Below are 14,932 nucleotides of genomic sequence, written 5' to 3' on the forward strand. Positions count from 1 at the left end.
ACTCAAAAACATAAACATAAACACAGCTGCTGGTGCAGGACAAAAGCTGCCTGCGCTAAAGCAGCGCTGGTGCTGATGCTCGTGCTGTAAAGCTGCCAGCTCTAAGAGATCGCCAAATTCAAATTGATAATTTGTTATTTATTTGAACAGCAAAGCAGATTTTTTAAATGTTTTGATTATCAAAAATCAATAAATTTAAATAGATTAATTTTTTGCTACCTAAACAAATATATTAGTATTTTTTTATGTTATTTAGGACAAGAATTTGGCAGTCCTTGAACATCGGTCAGTTACAAACAAAGATGCAAACTTTTCACAGGAGGTATGTTGTATATTCTTACACTAATGTCAAATCGATTGTTCATGAGATAATACACTAAATTAGGGAAAAGAGGAGGAAGAAATAACAGATCAATCAGAGCTTTTGAAAGAAAAACCTAAGGAAACTGAACATCTGAGGTCTGATCAGGTAAGTAATATAATTATTTTTTATATTTTTGTTTGTACCTATGGGATCTTTTTCAGTGCCTCAAAGGGCTTGCAAATATGTATTTTTTTCAAATTTTGTTTAAAGGCCCTTATTGAGCAACGATAAAAAGATTATCGATTGAGCTGTCTGGCTGTATTGACAGTCTGGATTCAGATTTAACTTTCATTCTATAAATTTCTCTTAAACGGGGCGTAAATGCAGTTTTTTTTGTATGTTTGGGCCTCTGATCATGCTCTGCAGTATCAGCCATGACAGAGGTTGTATTTCTGGTGGACCACCGATTAAATTTCACATTGACTTTTTGTATGGAATGTCCCTTCCCTCTTCATGTGAAATTTTTAATAAGTTCACATAAGGGTTAATTCATAAGTCCTTCGACACTTTAGAACATTTTTATACCCGTTATTCGTAGAGTAAAAGGGTATATTGTATTCGTGCAAAAGTATGTAACAGGTAGAAGGAAGCGTTTCCGACCCTATAAAGTATATATATTCTTGTTCAGGATCACTAGCCGAGTCGATCTAGCCATGTCTGTCTGTCCGTCTGTCTGTCCGTCTGTCTGTCCGTATGAACGCTGAGATCTCGGAAGCCACAAGCTGTGGCCACAGTTTTGATGCTATTATGAAAATTTTAATTGATATGTATTTGTTTCGTCAATACCTATCGATTGGCCTAAAGTTTGCCACGCCCACTCTAACGCCCAAAAACCCATTAAACGCTTAAGCTTGGCTAGCGCCTACATTTCTACATGGGGTAGATGGCGCAATACAATAGCGGCATCTAACGGATGGCTTTGGAACAGCTGACCAAGGTATATATTAAGTTGTTTAGCTGAGTAACGGGTATCTAATAGTCGAGGCACTCGACTATAGCGTTCTCTCTTGTTTATATTGAATCACTTTGAACAATTTCATATACCTGGAAAACACAAGCCGTTATCAAATTGTATTTAAATATTTATGAGTGCTTTGAAAACTAAGTTTATATTTTCTTGTTTTAAATAATTGCTTTAGATAAATACTTTTACTGGAAAATAGTTTAATAGAAATAGTTTTATACAAATATAAGATGTCCTTTGTCCGAGAATGTGTGTTGCTCAAGTTTGTCCACACATTTACTGAGTGACCTTGATTCCCCATGGGTTTATTGTTAAAGCCTAGTACTCAGATCGACGAAAACTGTACGCCAGTCATGAGAGAGAGCGAGAGGCAAACAGCTCCACCTCGGTACTCAGATCGACGAAAAAATAGCAGGAAATTGCATAGCGTTGCCAGTCTGCGGAAATGAACTTTGGGTGAACCCTAGCGAAAAGAATAAAAAAATTAATCTTTTGGCGTGCGTTCTTACTGAACATTTTAAAAAATGGAGGGAAAAAATCGAAAAACCCGCAAAAGTCGATTGCAGGAGTTTACATGTGAGGACAAAATAACATTAATACTATCTGGGGTGCCTCTTGTCAGAGCAAAATGTTTCTTAGGTCAAAAAATTACGAAAATACAATAAAAGGTCAGCTATGAAGTTTAAATTAGCAAATAAATATCAGTAAATTAAAAAAAAACAACTGATAAATTTAAATTGTATTGTTTTTTATTTCTTTGTACAGCGGTAGACTTGTCTTGCCAAGGTAGTTGATAATATCTTTTAAAGGCTCTTTCCCGCAAATACGATATTTGAATTTTAACTGATTGTCAAGAAGCCCAGCTGACTGACAGTACGACCGTAGAAATTTTGGTCACTGGAAAGATCAAAGTTTTTGCGATAGCGTACTCGTTTGTCGATCTGAGTACTAGGCTTTAACGAGACATGAATGCAGAGTGGATGTAAAAATCTGAATATGACTGATTGCAATGCTTTTAAATTTTTTTAAAATTGCAGATAACATTATGTTTTTTTTATTCTCACACAAATTTATTTCCTTAAGAAGGCCTAGAACTGAACTAAAATTATTCCTCTTGTTGGATACCTGAAATTGTAAATTGAATTCTCATCAGATACTGATTGCTGTGTTTTCTGCAGAGAGTACAGAGATTCTTAGAATCCAATGCCTTGCTATGACATAGCTATGTAAATTTTCAGACGAATGTCTTCCATAATATTAGTTATATCAATAATCCCATCTAAGAAACGCACGCAGCCAAAGATACATCTATTATCACAGGAGATTATGAATTCAGGATTATGTTACTTTCAGCCACAGATACATCAATTATAGAAAACTTATGGTAAAGTTATTCTAAATTTTTTTTTTTTTAATATACGCTTTATTTATTGAATCTTCTCTATATGGGACTAACAATAAGTATATCAAATCTTAACAATATAACTTAACTTACAGTCATGTATACTGAATTTTAGATCGTTACGATGCAGACGAGTTCTGTTCGAAACCCTTGTTAGGTTCGTTGCGAGATTATTTGGGTGCAGTGTAAGCTTGTTATGGTAGGACGCTTTCTGCTTTGCTATTTCATCTTTGACCGGTGGTATACTTAGATCCCTGTGGATGTTTTCGTTCCGAACATACCATGGTGCCCCAGTGATTGTTCGCAGGATTTTTGATTGTGAGCGCTGTATGATGTCAACGTTGCTGTTGCTCGCGTTCCCCCAGAGTTGGGAGCCGTAGTTCTTAAGGGTGGAGTTGTAGAGAAGAACTTCAAAGTCCAGACACAGGGGTGATCGAGAATTTATAATCCAGTGTAGGCTGCTAGCTTTAAGTCTTAGATGTACTTTCTTGCATTCAATGTGCCTCCGCCAGGTTAGGCGTCTGTCGAGGTGGACGCCGAGATATGTTACATCGCTGGCTTGGGGAATCTGCGTACTATTCAAAGTTAGCGGGGGGCACGATTGTCTGTTAAGGGTAAACGTTATATGTTTACACTTTTGTTCATTAATTTTGATTCGCCAGTCTGATAGCCACTTTTCAACTACCACCAAATGATCAGCCAGTTGAGCTGTTGCTGTAGTTGGGCATCTCGAGCGGCTCAGGATTGCGGTGTCGTCAGCAAATGTGGACGTAGTCAGCCTCTCGTTCGTAGGGATGTCTGCTGTGTATAGGACAAACAGGGTAGGGCCCAGGGCGCTACCTTGTGGGACTCCGGCTTCAATGTTATACTAGTTGGATGTCGTTGCATTGCATCTCACCTCAAAGACTCTGTGGTAGAGGTACGACTTAAGTAACTTATGTGAGTTTTCTGGCAGTAATGTTATGATTTTATGCATAAGGCCTTCAAGCCAGACTCGGTCGAATGCCTGAGAGACGTCGAGGAATATCGCACTACAATATTCCCGAAGTTCGAAGGCTGTACGAATTTCTGAAGTTATCCGGTTGACTTGCTCGATGGTTCCGTTTCTTTCACGAAACCCGAATTGATGTGCCGCGATTAAGTTTTGTTCTTTTAAATATGGTGTAATGCGCATGAGCATGCATTTTTCTAGTAATTTGGACAGGCACGATAGTAAGCTTATTGGCCTGTACGATGAGGGAATTGTGTGGTCTTTCCCAGGCTTCGGTATCATTATAACCACGGACTTTTTCCATTTTTTGGGGTAGTAGCCAAGTTTTGTGATCCCCTTAAATAGCTAGCATATTAAATCCACCGCGCAGTTTGGAAGTTCAATTATCATTTTTGGGGTTATTAGGTCGCCCCCTGGAGCCTTTTTCGGTTTTATTTGCTTCCTAATGACATTTCAGGTGTTTGAAACAAATTCGGGTTAATTGCAATTTCAGAGCTAAGCGGCTGTAGTTGAAGAGAGTTTGTGGCAGCGTTCGGCTAAAATACATTTCGTAGGCGTAAAGCAAATGTTTCGGCTCTGTCTTCGTCACTGCGGGCCCAAGTACACGAGGAGTTTCTAATTGGAGAGACTGATTCTATCGGAGAGCTTAAATTTGGGTGAGCTCTCCACAAAGGATGCTTTGTTCTGGTCGGCGACAGTTTCTTGATGTACTGGCGCTGCGCAAGCTCCTCTTCTTGCTTGAGGGTTTTGGTGAGTCTGCGGGTGGCATCATTATAGAGTTGCTTCGAATGGGGCGATCTGCAGGATTGCCAAGCGCGTCGTAGACGTCGTTTTTCCCGAACCAGTTGTTCGATTTGCAGATCAGTTTTGTATTGGTTGCTACGCACGATTGTCTCTTCTGGTGTTGAGATTTTGGCTGCTGCCACGAGTACTGACTCCAGGGCATCAGCACAGAAGTCGATGTCGTTCTTTATGTTTAACTGTGGTGTTAGTTCAATGTGGGAACTTACGTACATTTTGTACTTTAGCCAGTTAGTTCTAGTCGAGGTCAGCCTGAAGGGGTGCTCGATTACTTTCGGGCTTTGAAGGAGAGTTATTAAAACAGGCGAGTGGTCCGTTAATAAGTCCGATAGCGATTTGGCGCTTGCTAAATTTCTTGGGATGTTCTTGGTCACAGCGAAGTCAATTAAGTCCGGGAGTTTTCTGGGGTCAGCTGGCCAATATGTGGGGCTGCCAGGGGAGACATAGTCGAGTTTGTTGCTCAAATTTATAATTGCTTTATACAGTTGTCTTCCTTTGGGGTCACGAGTCTTGATCCGTGCGTGTGCTTGGCGTTGTAGTCTCCTCCTGCTATAAAGCGATCTCCGAGTGAATTGTAGAAGTCCAAGAATTGCTCTTCAGTTATTGTAAAACGCGGTGGGCAATAGACAGCGGCTATAGTGATACTTGCAAACTGCTTGCAATTTTATAGATGTAGCCTGCAAATAATGTGTTGCAAACCTCTGGTGAAAGTGGTGTTTAATGCGTTCCCTGATTAGGATTCCAGTTCCTCCGTGAGCCTTACCGTCCGGATGATCTGTGCAGTATGAAGTATAACCTCTTATTTGGAAGTTGTATTTACTTGTGAGATGCGTTTCTGCCAGCAGCATTACATCTATTTGGTTTTTATTGAGGAATTGAGTTATTTCAAGTTTGTGCCGTGAAACGCCAAAGACATTCCACATGGATATTCGAAGACAAGACATCGATTATTTAGATTGTTGGGATGTGAGCAAATTTATTAAAATGCTTTGATGCTGCATAAGGTTTGCCATTGTTGTTTTCATGAAGGACAAAAATTCCATCATCATCATTGAGGGGCCCAAATGAAGATCTGGCTGCTTTCGCAAAGAAAACATTAGGTGTGGTTTGGGATTGCACGTACGCATTTTATGCATTCTGGGAGCGTGCGTGTTTTGCTTGTTGAAACTGACTCTTCCGCTCTTTATAGACCGGGCAGCCTCTGAAGTTTGCGGTATGGTTATCTCCACAGTTAGCGCATTTCTTCGTCTTTGGGTTTTCTTTGCTTACAGGGCAAGGTTCGTAGCTGTGGAAGCCACCACAAGCTACGCAGACTGATCGAAGCCCGCAGTTGTTTCTGGTGTGTCCATACTCTTGGCAGTTTGTGCATTGCAGCGCACCATTTCGCTTATGCGGTTCTTCAACAGTAATACTATGCAACAGGAATTGCAGTTTGTAGATCGGGTGCACTTCATTTTTCTTTAAGGCTCTGCTTTCTGGCTCCAGTTCGACCTTAAAGAGTGGTTGCGGCTTTTTATTTTTGTTGATAATATTAATAAAACTTTTGGGGAAAAATCCTTTTTCTTTCAGTGCCTCTTTTATCTCATTGGTGGATACATCGGGCTCTATGCCCTTTAGCACTACTTGCAAGCCCTTGCTACTCTTGAGCTGGTACGTGTAGTAGGGTTTCCTAGCATCGTCTAGGTAATTGGTTACAGCTCTGAATTGATCTTCAGTTTTAGCTTGAAGCTTTGTTTCATGAATATTCCCTTTAACAAGAGGAGTAAGATAAAAGTTGTCATTCACGACCAGCACAACAATTCTCTTTACTAGTGCATTTGAGTTCTGTTCCCTTATGAAAATTGGCTTTGGTTTCTTTTGCAGCCTGTCCAGCTTCGGATTGATTATTGTCAATTTCCGACAATATGGCGAATCTGTTGTTACTAGATGCCCCTGGTTGTTCGCTGCCTGTATTAGGGCAATTTTGTTTTGGTTTATTTCCAACCATTTTATTTTGCGGGCTTAGTTTCCGTTTGATTTGGATGTAACGATCCATGCCAGTCTGTATAGCCGGACCCACCTGTTGTTGTTTGATATTGCCGATATTGGCACTCGTGCTTACAATTGGCTTTGTAGTTTTATTCGGCGCTGCAGAAGTTGCAAACGCATTCGAAATCGCGTTGTTGGTAACGGCGACCGTTGATGTTGTTGTTGCAGTGGCTGCGGTTGCAGAAATTAATTAATAAATGGTCAGTAGGGCTTAGTTGCTCTTTGAAGAAGTTCTTTCTACTTCTGTATCACGGGATGAGAAATAAGAGATATAACTTTTTCTCTGGTCTACGGAGCTTCTACGCTCATTTTTAGAATCGCCGCTCATTGCGCTTTCACTCGTGGCACTTCTTAGTTCTTATAATAACTTTGCACTAGTTTTATTCATAGCTCTAATCATTATTTTACTTTATTACACTACTCCAGTATTTTTAGTTATTTGTTTTTCACTTTTAAGCTGTTTTTTCCGGAGCTCGCGCAAAACACGTCTGCACTCTCCGGGTGTTTCAACAATCAAAGTCAAAATTATTCTACATGAACTATAGAAGTACTTTTACCTATTCCCCAACTATTTTATTCTTTAATTATGTGTTACCTAACCTTAAGAATTTAAGATTTATCCAAGAATATATTTTGGTCACACTCTGCCCTAACCGACTCTACAAAAGCCCACAAAAAGAGAACACAAATTTATAATATTTCATCAAATTAACGAATACAAAATAAATTATAGTTTAAACTTAAAGTCTTTTATATTTAATCAAGCGCAAGGTTGTTCCTTGGTTGTTTAGCCAATAATAACTGGTGACCCCGACAATTCGAACATCTGCAATAAAAGCGAACGAAGTCCAGTTTTACGCAGAACCTCATCCTAACCTAAGACAATGCAGAACAACGAAGATTTTGTCGACGCGCAGGAGCCATTGCAAATTCCTGATGCGAATGTTGTTAACTCGGTATTTGCTAAAATGCCCTTCCCTCAACTACATTCCATCACCAACACCGAAATGTGTTTCACCAAGTGGAAAGCTAGTTTATCCTGCAAGGCCTCGGTGCACGCAAAGAGCAAGAGAAATACGCAGCAGTAATGGCGTACGCTGATCCCAAATACCTGGATCAAGTGCACGATCTTGTCAACAACCCTCCACAAACGAATCCGTACTCCACCCTTAAACAAACCATTTTGTCCAAATTGGCAAAATCAGAGATGGTGCGCCTCGACAGTTTTGCGACAGGAATTCAACTCGGCGACGGTCGTCCAAGTCATCTACTCAGTCAATTGCAGCAAACTAACGCCACCAATGATGAATCGGTTGTCCGTCGCTACTGGTCAAGCGCCTACCACCTCCGGCACGTGCAGTGATCGTAGGCCTCCTTGAAAGCTCTCCCAACACCACCCTCGCGCAGCTCGCAACTGCCGCCGGTGCTGTGATGGATTCTCTTAACTACGACGCTTCAGACCACATCTGTGCGGTATCACAGCAAAACACCCACCATGCTTCACAGGAGGATCGCATCACACAATTAAGTAAATGCCTGGACGATAATGACAAGATTCTGCAGCAGATCAACAACAAGCTAAGTCACCTGCTTGGCACCACAAATCAGCAACGAGGTTGGAGCTACAATCGATCGCCCAGCAACAACAATTACCGGAGCAACACACTCTCAATTTTGCTGGTACCACAACAAGTACGCGGACAGTGCCCAACGTTGCATCCAACCGTGCTCTTTCCATGTCAACAACAGTTCAAAAAACTAAGCACCACCGTTGGAAATCAACAGGGCAGTTCCAACGGTCGTGACGCAAATGCGCCACAACGCTACCCATTGCTCAAAGTAAACATCTGCAGAATTTCGTCCTCCAATCGTCTCTTCGTTCCAGACTCAAAATCGGGTAAAAGTTTTCTTATCGACACTGGAGCTGACGTACCTGTTATACCACCCAGCATAATTAATCAATACATCGCAGTCACTAATGAACATACACTATTTGCAGCCAATTGAACAGCAATCAAAACTTATGGCACCACTCGCCTTATGCTGGATCTCGGTTTACGTCGCCCTTTCACATGGATTTTTACCATAGCTGATACCAAAATCGCAATCATTGGTTCAGACTTCTTGCAACACTTTAATCACGAAACACGCCTATCATGCTGCGGTATATTTAGCCAGCAATCGAATTCGGAGATAAGGACATATAACATTCACTGCGAATTCTCCAAACTACTGGAAGAATTTAAAGACATCACGCAGCTCAACTCATGTCCTTCTCAATCAACAACCACCAACGTCACACAGTGCATCGAAACCAAAGGATCTCCACCATTCGCCAGGCCAAGAAGGCTAACTCCAGAAAAATTCCAAGCACCAAAAAGGGATTTCCAGTATTTAATCAACCTTGGCGTTGGCCGTCCGTAGGGCTACTGGTGGTGATTACCGAGCTCTCAACGCCCAAACCACCCTAGATCGGTATCCCTTACCGCACATCCAAGACTGCACTCACATATTTTACGGGAAACACGTTTTTAAAAGATCGATCTATACCGAGCATATCATCAAATCCCCATCGAGGCTCGAGACATTCCCAAAACGGCACCCACATGACTTTCGGGTTGTGCAACGCAACACAAACATTCCAACGATACATGCATTCCGCACTGGCAGAGATGGATTTTGTCTTCGTTTACGTCGATAACATTGCGGTTGCATCAGTCAATATGGAGCAACACCAATTTCACCTACTCCAAGTCTTTGAACGACTACGACAATTTAACCCACCATTAATCCAGCGAAGTGCATCTTCGGAAAAAAGTCGATCGATTTCTTAGGCATAGGCATCAAACCACTGCCAGAAAAAGTTAAAGCCATCTCGGATTTCCCTCTGCCCAAAGTCGCTAAGGAGCTACGTAGGTTCTTGGCAATCAAACCGAAATCAAAAGAACAACAGAGCATTCCGGCGGATCAGCAGCTGATTTCAGCAAACCCTCAAATGTTGCTAAGATCAGCAGCTAAAAAAGATTCGGTATCCGAACAATCCGTTACAGAATGCATGCAACCAGGGACTTCCAAGAATTCCGATTTGTCCGTAGTGGTTTCACAATTAGTGGATCCACCTATCTCTCAGAATGTAGTATCACCACCACAAGGGACTACTGAGTCCGGACAACCGGCTCAAGTTGGTTTTGCAGAAACAATGTCTGCTCCACCAAAATCCCTTTTAGTGGTTCCACTAAAAAAACAAATTTTCGTTTCTCGGCTTTCCCCTGATCAAACATCTTCTGATGTATTGTCTTATATACAAGACAAAACTAAAGCCGATTGTAATAGTGTAAAGGTGGAAAAGTTTAAGTTTTCTTATGCTAGAGACATTTCATCTTTCAAGATAACTGTCCCTAACGAGCTTTTTGAAGCCATATGCTCGGGCGACTTTTGGCCGGATAATATGGTTGTAAAGGAGTTCGAGGCTAAGATAAAGAAGAAGGGGCCCGTAGGAGTAAAACTTCCTAGTCGAGGCCAAACCAGTGTACCAATTTCAAAAAACTAACTTCTAACCTCCTTCTTTCCTATCAGAATGCAAGAGGTTTGCGTAGCAAACTCACTAAATTGTATTCTGATAGCCTTTCCTTTGCATCTCATATTATTGTGTTCACAGAAACCTGGTTAAAGCCGGAGATCTTTAGCTCCGAAGTTTTTCCAGGTAAGTACACAATATATAGGTATGACCGTCCCTCTAGACGGGGAGGTGGAGTCTTAATTGGAGTTGATTCAAACTTCCCGTCTGAGGAGTTATTTTTTGATGAATTCAATACCATTGAATTTATTTGTGAAAAGTTATCGCTTCCTGGTAACTTTATATACATAACTTGCTCTTATATTCCGCCGTTGTCTGAACTTCCTGATTATTTAAATCACCTATCCGTTATTAAGTCCGTTGCAAATAAGCTTTCCGATAGGGATCAGTTGATAGTTCTAGGTGATTTTAATATACCTGGAGTTACTTGGTCCACTGAGGATGGATCGAATGTCTTACTACCTATAGCACAACATGATTTTATTGATGGCCTGCTTGACATATCTCTATCTCAAGTAAACCATGTTCGAAATTCATTAGGTCGCCTACTTGATTTGTGTTTTGTATCGAATCCTGAAGGTGTATTTCTGTCCAGAGTAGCACCACTCACGCAACCTGAAGATCCATATCACCCAACAATCGAACTTTCATTTGATACGGGTAGAGTTATAGAAGAAAAATCAGAAAAATCCAAACGAATACATTGTTTTCGCAAGGCAGACTTTCTGAGGCTTAATAATTTTATTTCTGGCTTTAATTGGTCTGATCTTTACTTATGCAATAATATGTCCGATGCAGTTAATGTTTTTTATACTGCAATAAACTCATTTTTTAATTCCTGTGTTCCGTGGTACTATCCGTCAACTTCCAATAAATCACCTTGGTTTAGCAAAGAGTTGACACACTTAAGAAATGTAAAGTCCAGACTTTTTAGGAAATATAAAAATACCGGTTCTCAATCTGTTTTTACTAGATATCTAAGTGCTCGGTCAAGATTTACCGTGCTTAATGCTCAGTGTTATAATAGTTACTTAAACCGTTGTAAGGTCCAGTTCTCTCAGGACCCGAAACAGTTTTATAATTTTGTTAACACCAAGCGTAAATCTAATTCTTATCCTTCCTCGCTGTCGTTCGAAAACATGACGGGAACCACAGATCAGGCAATAGCCGATATATTTGCCCAATTTTTTCAAACGACTTACTCTACTTTAGATTATTCATCTCAGCCTTATTCTTACACCATGCCCAAGTCAAACCTCATATTCTGTCCCACTTTAACAGAAAGCTCTCTTCTTTTGGATCTTCTTCGTATTAAGCCTGTTTATTCGCCAGGGCCCGATGGTATTCCTGGGTGCGTGCTTAGGTATTGCGCTAAGGCCCTGTGCAAACCTCTTCACAAGTTGTTTACCTTATCTCTAGAAACGTCCCAATTCCCAAATATTTGGAAGGAATCATTTGTTATTCCTCTTTTCAAAAAAGGTAACAAGTTAGAAGCCAGTAACTACAGAGGTATTTCTAAGTTGTCAGCTATTCCTAAGCTTTTTGAAAAAATTATTACTCCTCATTTGCAGCACTTTTGCAGATCAATTATTTCTCCGTGTCAACACGGATTTATTAAACGTAGATCCACAATTACAAACCTTCTAGAGCTCACTACATTTGTGATAAAAGGCTTCAATAGTAGTTTTCAAACAGATGTCATTTACACTGACTTTAGTAAAGCATTTGACTCTGTAAATCACTTACTTCTTATTCATAAACTTGACCTTTTAGGTTTTCCAGTTGATCTGCTTAAATGGATTTCAAGTTATCTAAATGGCAGGTCACAAAGGGTCCTTTTTAAAAACTCAATTTCTGAAATTCTCCGTGTTACCTCCGGTGTCCCACAAGGGAGCCATCTGGGTCCGTTACTTTTTACATTATTTATTAACGATCTTCCCTCAATTATAAGTCATTCTCGCGTACTTATGTACGCAGATGATGTTAAGTTGTGCCTGCAGTATAAGGACATTTCCTGCCATTTAGACTTGCAATCCGATCTAGATAATTTTCAAAACTGGTGCCGAGATAATTTACTAAATTTAAACGGCTCCAAGTGCAAGCTGATGACTTTTTATCGGGCCAATCCGATATACGCGACTTACACGTTAAGTGGCAGCTCTTTGGATAGAATAACTCTTGTAAACGATCTTGGCGTTCTCTTGGACCCTAAACTAAAATTTTCTAATCACATTTCGTCCATGGTTAATAAAGCCAGAGGAGTGCTTGGATTTATTAAAAGGTGGTCAAAAGAATTCGATGATCCTTATTTGACTAAAACTTTATTTATTTCGCTAGTCCGTCCGATTCTGGAGTATGGGTCTCCCGTCTGGAGTCCACAATACGGAATACATATTGGTCGTATTGAATCTGTACAAAAAAACTTCCTTCTTTTTGCTTTACGGCGCCTAAACTGGGATGCAAATCTTATCTTACCTTCCTATTCTAGTAGACTTCTTTTGATTAATTTACCATCCCTAGCCAACCGTAGAACGATGCTTGGTACTATCTTTATTTATAACCTTATACATGGTGATATTGACTGCCCCGACTTGTTAAGTCGGCTAAACTTTTCTGTGCCAAGTAGATTAACTAGAAATTATATTCCCCTAATTTTAAATCATTGTAGATCTAACTATGCCTTGCATGAGCCTTTCAGAGTATTATGTTCTGACTATAATAGACTTTTTCCTGTAATATCAAATCTTGACTCTCTGCCGCTCCTAAAACGATTAATACTTGCTTCATTGGCACAAGATTGATCTAACTATTACTTTTTCCCCGGACCTTTACCTTTATTTTCCTATCTCGCGTCTATCCTATCGCGAATCGTGCCGTACGATACACGGCTGCGCCCCTCGGTCGGTTGGGCGGGTAAGTGGGCCGTGGGACTCCGCGCGAAAAAAAAAAAAAAAAAAATAATTAATTGGGAGCAGTGCATCATCAAGTCGTCGATAATCAGTTCCAACCAATGGGATTTTTCAGTTTTTCAATTCGGTCATTTGCGATCTGTACACATCCAGCGTGCGACCCTTCGTTCCAGAGCCCCTAAGGAAGAGCGTCATTAGCAAACTACATAACATCTCTCACAGTGGAATTGGATCAACAATAAAACTCATCAAACGTTTCGTATGGTCCTCAATGCACAAGGATATTGCTCAATTCGTAAAACACTGCGTTCCTTGCCAAAAATCGAAGATTTCCCGACACGTTCGCTCGCCGCTACAACACTTCACGCTTCCTAGTAAAAGATTCGACCATATCAATTTGGACCTCATCGGACCATTACCCCAATCGGGTCAAAATAGATACTGCTTAACAATCATTGACCGTTATACACGTTGGCCGGAAGCCATCGCAATCGAGGACACGCAAGCTAACACGGTAGCCTCAGCACTTATCGGTTCGTGGATCTCAAGATTTGGAGTTCCTGCTCGCATCACAACAGACCAAGGAAGACAGTTCGAGTCCAAATTGTTCCATGAATTTTCACGAATGCTAGGAATATATCACCTTCGCACAACAGCATATCACTCGCAAGCAAATGGAATCATAAAACGCTGGCACAGAACAGTAAAGGCAGCTATCATGTGCAAAAATCGCGTTAATTGGCCACAGAAACTTCCAATGATCCTGCTCGGGTTGCGATCAGCATTTAAGCCAGACTTCCAAACAACATCAGCACAACTTGTGTACGGCACAACCCTTCGCCTTCCAGGAGAATTTTTTCATCAAAAGTCCAATTTCCAACCGCAAACTAACTTCGCAATGGAACTGGAGGAAATTATGCGAGAAATACGGCCAATACAGACGGCACATCACGACACATCTAAACCTTTCGTTTTTAAAGAGCTGGAACTCGCAACTCACGTCTTTCTACTCAACGACACTGTCCGTGGATCCCTTCAGCCACCTTACGATGGACCCTTTGAAGTGAAAGAAAAACAATCCAAATATTTTACCATAAAAACCGGCGCCCGATGCATTAAAGTATCTATAGACCGACTCAAGCCAGCCTTCATCCCAAAATCCAGGACTGAAGACATCGCGGCGACCCCTGCGGTTAACCAACCTTCAAGACCTCGTCGTACAATTAGACTCCCTCTTCGTTTTAGAACATGAAGTCTAGGGGGGAGTACTGTGGCCATCTGGCATCACTGAAAAACTTCCCTGACTTTTAGAATTTAAGATTTATCCAAGAATATATTTTAGTCATACTCTACCAAAACCGACTCTACGAAAGCCCACAAAAAGAGAACACAAAAGAATACAAAATAAATTATAGTTTAGACTTAAAGTCTTTTATATTTAATCAAGCGCAAGATTGTAAATTGGTTGTTTAGCCAACCATAAGTTCATCAGAATTGAATGTGCTACGGTCGTACTATTAGTCAGCTGGGTTTGTAGACAAACAGTTAAAATAAAAAAAAAAATAATTGTAAGAAAGAGCTTTTAAATGATATTCTCAACTAGTTTGGAAAGTCCAGTCGGTGTACATAGAAATTAAAAAACAATCAAATTTATTATAATTTATAAATTTATTTAATAATTTGTTTTAGTTTACTAATAATTATTTGGTCACTAAATTCTTTCGGGTTATTTTTCTGGATTTTTTCTTGTGTTTTTTCCGACCATTTTGATTTAAGCCTATTACTCAGATCGACGAAAACCGTACGCCAGTCATGAGAGAGAGCGAAAGGCAAACAGCTGGCGTTCACTTTTCGTCGGGCCTCTTTTTAACGTCGGTACTCATTTCGACGAAAAAA

General features: G+C 40.4%; 1 protein-coding gene across 13 annotated transcripts in view; it reads left to right on the forward strand.

Annotated features, from left to right (window-relative positions):
* The window catches only part of LOC108040061, an 84,692-nt gene that overhangs the window by 35,831 nt on the left and 33,929 nt on the right, over positions 1-14,932 (forward strand). For 12 of the 13 annotated variants that reach the window (XM_044460611.1, XM_044460620.1, XM_044460612.1 and 9 more), the window contains 2 exons: positions 257-322; positions 386-469. The exons of the other annotated variant lie outside the window; for it this stretch is intronic. In XM_044460611.1, coding sequence (XP_044316546.1) covers positions 257-322; positions 386-469 — 150 coding nt within the window. The remainder of the gene's footprint in view (positions 1-256; positions 323-385; positions 470-14,932) is intronic. 13 annotated transcript variants of the gene reach the window in all.

This window comes from Drosophila rhopaloa, unplaced genomic scaffold (genome assembly GCF_018152115.1).
Source record: "Drosophila rhopaloa isolate 14029-0021.01 unplaced genomic scaffold, ASM1815211v1 contig_203, whole genome shotgun sequence".
In the NCBI taxonomy this organism is placed as follows: Eukaryota; Metazoa; Arthropoda; class Insecta; order Diptera; family Drosophilidae; genus Drosophila; species Drosophila rhopaloa.